Source organism: Schistocerca cancellata, chromosome 1, assembly GCF_023864275.1.
Source record: "Schistocerca cancellata isolate TAMUIC-IGC-003103 chromosome 1, iqSchCanc2.1, whole genome shotgun sequence".
Classification (NCBI taxonomy): domain Eukaryota; kingdom Metazoa; phylum Arthropoda; class Insecta; order Orthoptera; family Acrididae; genus Schistocerca; species Schistocerca cancellata.
The window spans coordinates 223,376,293-223,385,572 of record NC_064626.1 but is presented as its reverse complement, the minus strand read 5'-3'; the positions used below and the strand labels follow the sequence as shown (position 1 = coordinate 223,385,572).

Below are 9,280 nucleotides of genomic sequence, written 5' to 3'. Positions count from 1 at the left end.
GAAGTCGGGCAGCTGGGCTGTAGCATACAAAATCGAACTACACTGGTTAGGATATCACAGGCAGAGGTCGCCACAGCTGGTGCATGCACAGAACGATTGCAATGGTATCACCAGGAAGGTAGCCTATCCATCAGTGCCTACCTTAAGCAGTGCAGGGAAACCCTTGATAATCTAAATCTGGATAGTCAGACAGGGATTTAATACAATGGCTGCCACACACATATTGATGGATGTTTCACTGCCAAGCACACAATGTCAGGTGTGAGGCTCTGCTGTGGCTGGCAGCAGGCTTGTGGCAGTCAATATGTTAAAACACTGCTCCTCCAACCTGAGAAATGCTTCATGTGACCACTGATTAAGGAGACCAGAAGTTTAATTTAAAATCTGAAACACATATAACTTGGCTTTTCACTTTGCTCTAATTAACATTGTTTAGGTACAGGTATAGGTAATGGTACTGTCAGGCTCTTTGGTATTCTTACAACTTCAAAGTTTTTGTGTCTAGTTGTAGAATCAGAAGAAGGTATTGGAAAATCACTAATGTTGCAATTTTAGAGGGTACACCAGCACACTTTTTTTGCATGTTCCTTTTCTTAAAGTCTTCAGGGAATTAGATAGAAATGTTATTCCTTATTAATAAATAATTATGCTACCCTTTTGTTCTTGCTGTCAGTAGGAATGTTCAAATGTTGGCTGATGAAATATTCAAATGGATCTAAGCACGATGGGACTTAACATCTGAGGTCATCAATCCCCTAGACTTAGAACTACTTAAATTTAACTAACCTAAGATCACACACATCCATGTCCGAGGCAGGATTCGAACCTGCGACTGCAGCAGCAGCACAGTTCTGGACTGAAGCGCCTAGAATCGTTCGGCCACAGCAGCCGGCCTGACGAAATGTAATTTATTCTTTCATCACCTGCAAGCGGTACTGGGATACTGTACATTTATTAAAGAGTCGAACTGTTTGTACAAATTTATCTACAATACAGTGCAGTGAAGAACAACTTATCTAACTTGATAAAAAAATACAATATAGAAAAATTAATGGAGATGTAGTCGCACAGAAAACCCCATTGTATTATTTAGTGCGTTGTTTTTTTGTTGGGGGATGCCTTTCCTCAGCAGCAGACACTGGAATGCCATCGTCTCCATCTCTTCTACTGTCATCAGCTGTTGTTACGCTTGTGTCATTCTGAAAATATAATGAATAAGGTCATAATGGGAAAAAAATAAAATAAAATAAAAAAATAAAAATAACTAATGACTCATTACCTATGCACTGAAACTGAACATTTAAATGTGTTATTTAGCAAACACATAGCAACAAATTTGTTTTCACTGCAGTAGAATTTGCTAACTTCTTTCTTAATAATGAATACTCCCCTGTTTGTTAATCATGAATGCAACACATGATTTGGTTGGATGATATTGACCTAGCACTGTGCAATTAAGTGAATAGCATACAAACAGCCTCAATTGCAAAATTTCAAATTATGAGCTTTATCTTGAATCCTATATTTATTTACTCCTTGGGATGTGGAACACTTACAGCAAGAATTTAACACTGCACACCCAAAATAAATAAATTCCACCTAATTTCGTGTGACTATTCTGCAATGCACACTTAAGTGCTTCGCAGAGGGTTCAGAGAAACAATTTTAGACTATTTTTTGACTATTTCACTCTCTAATAGCACATGGGAAAAATAACCTAATGTATCCTTGGGAGCTACGATTTATTTTATCAGGATGGTTAATTCTCCCTATGTAGGTGAGAATCAACAAAATGTGAGGATTATGGACAGTAAGGTCCAAATGGCAGTAGCTAACTGAATGTTGTGCGAATACTGAACACCCATGCAAAACAACACTTGCATGCTTTGCTTGTCAACTGACACCATTTGTATTGGTATTGTTGAGTGTGCTGTTTACAGTGTCTGTTCAAAATGTTTAAAGCAACGGATCAGCCCACCGACTATGAAATAAGGTCAAGGTTTCAGTTTTTGGTAGCAAGGAACTTTGCAGCAGCAGCACAAGTTCATAAACAGATAAGTGAGATTACAGCCCCAATGTGATCAGCAACAACAAAGTGCCAAGTGGAAGTGTGCTTTCAAGGACAGATGGAAAAATGTCTCGAATGCTCCACGATGATACCAACTATCAGTGATCTTTGAAGATTTGATCAAAGCTGTGAGCAAAAAGATTTGTGAAGACCTATGGTTCACAATTTCAACTTTAGCTTTGGAATTTCCGAATGTGGGTAGAACAACTCTGGACAGAATTATCTCTGAAAAGTTGCAGCTTCCCAAATTGTGCACACATTAGGTTTCTAGGCTGCTTACTGATAAATATGAAATGGAAAGAATGGCTTATACTCTTGATTTTTAGGACCGTTATCACAAGGAAGGTTATCAATTTTTAAAGAACAGTGTCACAGGTAATGAGATGTGGAATTCTCACATGACCTCAGGTGTCAAAACGTCTCTCAATGGAATGGCGTCAGTCGCCCATTCTGCCATTCACACCCAAAATCTGATCTGATTTTTTGGGTAGGAACAGAATGTCCACACACCACACAGACCAGAGTTGGCACTGAGCGATTTTCACTTGTTCTACTACCTAAAGGAGTTTCTCAGCAGCAAGTGCTTCCCAACAGATGACGAGGTGAAAGCAGCAGTTAAAGAGTGGTTAACATCAAAGGCGGCAGATGTCTATGACATAGGGATACAAGAGCTTGTAGAATGTTATGACAAACATTTAAACAATATGGAAACTATGGACCTTACTTTCTGAGCAACACTCATATTTTTGCATTTGGAAGAGAAAGTTGATGACTAAAATTTTTTGAAAAGATTTCACCACAATGAAAAACACCCTTTTTTTTTTAATGATTGTACCCCAACTGGCTTTTCATACCCATTACGCTCTATCCCTTATTTCATGGTAACACAAAACGAGCTGCCCTTCTTTGAAATTTTTCAGTGTCAATCTGGTGATTTTCCGGAGGAGGGCGGCCAAATCAATGTAGCCGCTGATGTCTTACTAGATTTTTTTCTGTTTTCTACGAGTTCTGTCAATAAAATGCAATCTTTGGTTTGCCTTTCCCACAACATTTGTGATTTAATTCCCTAGGTATTTATTTCAAAAATAACCTTTAAATTTGTACGGTGTATCATGTAACCAAAATGTAATGGAGGACCTCACATTTTAAACTGTTTAGAGTCAACTGCCACTAGTTACACAATTCAGAGTTTTTGATTTCATATTGATCTTCTGGTGAGTTTACTAGATGGTAAGCAACAGCATCATCTGCAAACAATCTAAGAAGACTGCTCAGATTGTCTTCTAAGACATTTCAAAAGATTAAGAATATTATTGGGTATATAACATTTCCTTGAGGAATCCCAGAAACAACTTCTGTTTCACTTGATGGATTCCCATTAACTACTAAGAACTGTGACCTTTCTGACAGGAAATAACAGATCCAGTCACACAAGTGGGTTGATAGTCCATAGGCATATAATTTGATTAGAAGACACTTGTCACGAACAGTGTCAAAAATCTTCTGGAAATCAAGAAATATGGAATCAACTGCAGACGGCATTCATCACTCTGCAAGAATGAAGAGCCAGTTGTGTTTCACAAGAATAACATTTCCTGAAACTGTGTTGGCTATGTGTCAATAGATAGTTTTCTTCAAGATAATTCCTAATGTTCATGAACAGTATATATTCCAAAACTCTATTGTAATCAGTGACAGTGATGTGGGTCTACAAATCAATGGATTGCTTCTATTTTCTTTCTTGTGTATTGGTGTGACCTGTGCAACTTCCCAATCTTTAGATATGTATCTTTATTCAAGAGTGCAGTTGTATATGATTGCATTGAGCTATTTTATCAGCATTCTTGGAAAGAAGCATGATTCATATACAATCTGGAGTGAAGACTTGTCTTTACTGACTGACTTAAGTTGCTTCAGACCACTGAAGATATCTACTCATAAGTTATTCATATTGGCAGCCGTTAAAATTTTTTTCAGGCTTCAGCTTTGTTATATGAAAGTAAAAAATGACACACTATTTTTAAAATTTCAGACATGATGTGGCTTTTTGGTCATGTAGTTCACTTGCATATAGCATATTATGGTAAGCACCAGTCATTAGTCAGCACTATCCTAGCACTGCCCAGCCAGTGATTTTACTTTGTAAATATCTGAAACAATTGAGATATGGCTACCACACAACTTTCCAAATAGAGCTGGATGGTCTTACCTCATTCAGTATGGGTTCCAGCACTTGCTCTATTACGATACACTGGACAACCTCTTTTTTAATGACTGTTGCTGTGATACAGCACTGATGATATACTACTTCATTTTAATTACACTGTGCTGCCCTCTAGTTAATGTGGTGTTTTGGTGGTGATATACCCATCACAGATTTAAACTTACTGCTGAACAATATTAGTTGTTGTTTATCTTGACAACAGCAGGCTCACAGGGTGCTGCAATATCAGGTCTACACAATATCACTAACTATAAGTGTGTGTGTGTGTGTGTGTGTGTGTGTGTGTGTGTGTGTGTAAGGTGAGCTTGCTTGTGTAAATGAATGTGAGTGTGCATATCCTTTTCTGATAAAGATTTTAGCTGAAAGCTTAAGTGTAAGTGTATTTTTGTTTTGCCTGTCCGCAACCTAATGTGTCATTTCTATGGCAACAATCTATCTTTTGCTTTTATTGCAGTCTATATTTTCAGGTATACAGGATCCGTAATGACATTAAAAGCTCTCATGGATGATGGAGATGGGTACGTGTATCATAAAAGTCTAGTAAACATGCTAAAATGCACACCTTAAGAGGTACTGTTAAACACACATCTTCTAATGCTCAAGTGATCACAGCTCTTAAGAATTCACTTTATAGCGCATTTTCACTAGACATTTTTTTCTTGTTTTGATTCATACTACCTCCTCCCAAAATATGGAAAACAAAGAGCCTGCAGTACAAGACTTTTCTTATAAAATTGACCGTCCCTCCCTTATCCCTGAAAGTTTGTCTTATCATTACAATCACAGAATCACCCCATTTATGGTGAGATGTGACATCCAGGAATCACACACAGTCTTAAAACTGGCAATATTGTACTTCATTTGAAGCACTGTCAAAATTAAAACTATAATTTGAATAACTCAAATAGTAAGAAAAATGGAGCTGATTATTTGAAAAGAATTTAAAGTTGCCTTTCCTGTTAGCTCCTCCAATACTGCTTTTGTATTGGAAAAACATCATCAGGACATCACTACATAATTCAGAACTGAACAGCAGAAAACAAAAGTCACATAGGAAACAATACAAAAATGAAAAGGAATCATCTCAAGACCCACTCACAAAACTGAATAATATTTTAGCTACATATTTTTCTTTATATTTCCTTAAGGCTGAGGAAGTCACTTAATGGGAGTCTCTTTATGAAACATTCTGCAGATTTGCTGCCCATACTGATAATTTATTGAAAGCAGTCAATTATCTTTGGTACCTATCGAGGAAGCAACCTAGGATCAATTATGTGTTTGAAATAACTGGAAAATAACAGTAACTGTGTCTCCCCCCCCCCCCCCCCCCCTTGTGTGCAGTTATTTTAGTGAGCCTTCAGCAGAAAGGTGGTTGTGATTTTGTTACCCTTTCTCTTAAATGTCATCTGAGCTTCCCTCTTTATGATGAAAGATGTGACTGATTTCCACTACTGATTTTTTTTTCCTGACCAGGCTGTGTATCATCATGATTGTGTATTATTTCTGAGTTGCTCCCCTTGTATCACCAAGGCATACCTCGGCTTCATGGTGATCAGACAACAGGAACTGCTCCGTTGCATTATCCTAATTTATCATGTTCAACACAGCATAGTAATGTCCAAATAAATATCTTCATGCAGCTGCTAGTCTTTCCGAGCACCTCTTTAGTTCACTACTCAATCCCAAAAGTGATTACCTGGTACGAAATATACACACACTTCTAAGAATTAAGTCATCGACCATACTGAGCAGTGTCTACATGGGCAGAAATGCAGAATGAATGGTTCAGTGTAGAAACAATCCTTGCTGTTATGGCGAAATTAGATCACTGGCAAATAAGCAAAAGATGGGTTCCGTTACGGCGAAAGAGTGGAGAGTGAGGAAATCTCAACTGCCTTTGAAGTATTGGAAATTCCACAGTGGTATTTTGTTACGTAAATATAATTGATATGAACTACTTGCACAACATTGAGTGGAGGAGGAATGAGTGACACACATTCCAAGAGCAGTAAGTACTGTCCGAGAGACTCTGTACAGAACCAGACCTACTATTTACTATGTAATTAATATGTACGGCACAACTTAAGATTTGTGTACCAACTCACCTGGAACAGAACACTGTGATAGTAGCTAACTGTTTACAGTACAGCTACCACAGCAACAACCAATTAGGGAACAAACTTGGTGATGCTCTCTGTCCTGCTCACCACTACTTCAGGTGCCTGCTACCATGAGGTTGTAGATGGAACTTGCAGACAGAAACTTGTTGACATATCAGCTTCTACGCAAGACTCCAACATATCTGGCCGGTGGGAAGTGGACGAATTTTGGACAGAGTGAGAGGGAGAACAGTGCATTTTGCACCAATTTTCGGTATGAACACATGTAGCGCTGCTCTTGCGAATGAAACGTACGTTACGATAATTGTGCCTTGTATGACTGGAAGCAGTCCCTATCACACTGTGGTTAACTCTTCTCACACTGGTGGCCCCGTGTCTGTCACGAAACGTGCAATAAATTTGCAAATCCACGTTCGTTCAGTCAGTCATATTACATCACGACAATGTGGCCATTACATAATGCATCACCCATCATGCCGCATCTGGATTACGGTGTCAACAGGATTGTAATGCAGGCTGTGCAGTGTCATCATTGTGCAAATACAGCAGCAAAAACCAAGTCCATCACCAATTCACGCATCGTACCTACGGACAACACCAGCCTAATTAATCGTCAACAATGATGGCCACAACAAATCTGCTCTTGGACTGAGTACAATGCTACCACAGACAGTGCTTTTAAATTTGCAACATAATTTGCAACATAATCGTAACATCACCTTTGTGTCTTGTATGCCATGAATTGGATGGGAGCAACGGCTTACTGTGTCGTCACAATCAGTTGTGTGCCGGGAACAACTGGCGGCTGTTTTGCTTAGTACAATGAACAATGCTACAATTATCTCTTCAGCCTCACCTCCGAGGTTAATCCTGCCCATTTGGCTTTTTTGGTACACAACAGTGGACAGCATTTTGAAAGCACTAGCAGTTTTACATGATGATTCAAAATACATTAACCTGCTCTGCCATCTGGTGGGACAGATGGAAGTAAACTGCTACCTTATCCTGCCACTACCACATGCAAGCACATACAGCACAGCAAAGACTTCTCTCATGCAGTGACTTTCTTGAACTCCAGAACAACAGCAAGAATCTATGAACGAACAGCATATCCACAACAAGCCGTCACAACTTTGGCATCACCTCTGCAAAACTGCTGGTCGCACTTTTATACCAGGTATGACCTTATGGACCCTTTTGGTCATCAAGTTATTAACCAAGTTGCAACTGGTACCAATTGCACATGGGTCCAAACCTCTAGAAAAATAACTCACATTGCCAGACCATGTTTCCTTGATACACCACTGGCGAATATTTAACAGACACCCTGTGCAACACTGTAATGACGGCCCGCATGCTGCCTGTTTCTAGCCGAGTCAACTCAACACAACACAAGGGTGACGTCATGCTTCCTTAGCAGCCGATGGCATGCCACGACGTAACTACCTAGTCTGCACCACAGAGCAATGATGCACGTCATGTCACAGGTGGTCCAAAGCCATTGACCTGTTGGTTCCACAGTCAATTTCAATGTACTGCTCCCAAGTGTCTCACTGCTTGCGAGTTCCCAAATGATGTCAGCGTATTGAAATAGGCACTTCAGCCCACTCCAACTGCCAAAGTCACCTACCTCGTCCGCACATACCACAAACTCATGTTGCCCCTACGATGACCAAACGAGGATGCCTTTTCATTTCTGACCTCACTACTTGTCAGCACTTTTTAGTTGATATGGGCTCTTGCATCCACTCCTTACCACACAGCAGCACATTAACCTTCGAACTGACATCAGCAATCTTGCTTCACTTTGTTAACAACTTGGAGATACCAGTTTAAAACACTATTCCACACACCATTCACCTGTCAATGAATCTTAAATGCACCTTGGCTTTCTATGTAACAGAAATCGGCATGGGATTTCTACAGTTCTTCCAGCTCTCCCCCAATGTAGTACGATTGGCACTGAAGCGCCACACAGCCAGGAATCCCATCAAAGGACTTTTCGCTACGACCAAGACTATTGAGCCCCATTCACCCAAATGCCTCACCACTAACGGCTCCTCTTCAGACACAATGCAAGTGCACCGAGTTGACAGACGATATTCTTGCTACCCACCACCGATATGTCGACTGCAACACAGAATCACATATGCTACACATTGAAGACACAGGTCCCTAGTATCACATTAGGGAGACAGAGACAGTGCTCACATTGGTGCAAGAAAACTTATGAGTCCTATGCTCTCAACAGCTGGCTGGTGCACTGCCTTTAACCATGCCCTCTCCACCCAGCCACATTCTATGCACAACAGTCACCTCGCCGCAGTACATTCCGACAGCAACCAGCAACAATCACAAGGTCAGTACACCATATTGCGCAGTATCTGTAAACAGTGAAACCAAGCTGCCCACCTCCTGCACTAAGGCTCACACACGTCCAGTGTGAGATGGAACTGTGCACCAAATCATGACCAACAATGATCCTCCCGTTCCCCACAAACCTTGCTTTTTGTGCCCTGAAGACTGACAGACTGCTAGAAACATGATACAAGAATTTTTGGACGTGGGCACCATCTGACCCTCAGACAGCTCGTCGGCTTCCATATTAAGCCCGTGCCTAAGAAAGACAGTTCGGTCCGACTTTATGGAGATTATAGGGTACTCAACTCCAGAACTGTGCATGACTGTTACCCTATACCTAACATCCAAGACTTGACGCACATGCTTGCTGGTGCACTGGTATTCAGTGTTATTGGCTGTAAGCGGGGTTATTTACAAATGCACCCTGACGACATCCCGAAATTGGCGACCATCACCCCATTTCGACTGAATGAGTATTTCTTCATGCCATACGGCCTCAAGACT

General features: G+C 40.3%; 1 protein-coding gene across 1 annotated transcript in view; it reads right to left on the bottom strand.

Annotated features, from left to right (window-relative positions):
- Positions 1-941: 941 nt before the first annotated feature.
- The window catches only part of LOC126169612 (Fanconi anemia group I protein-like), a 277,334-nt gene continuing 268,995 nt past the window's right edge, over positions 942-9,280 (bottom strand). Inside the window, exon 25 of the mRNA XM_049920656.1 lies at positions 942-1,199. Coding sequence (XP_049776613.1) covers positions 1,086-1,199 — 114 coding nt within the window. The 3' untranslated portion in view covers positions 942-1,085. The remainder of the gene's footprint in view (positions 1,200-9,280) is intronic.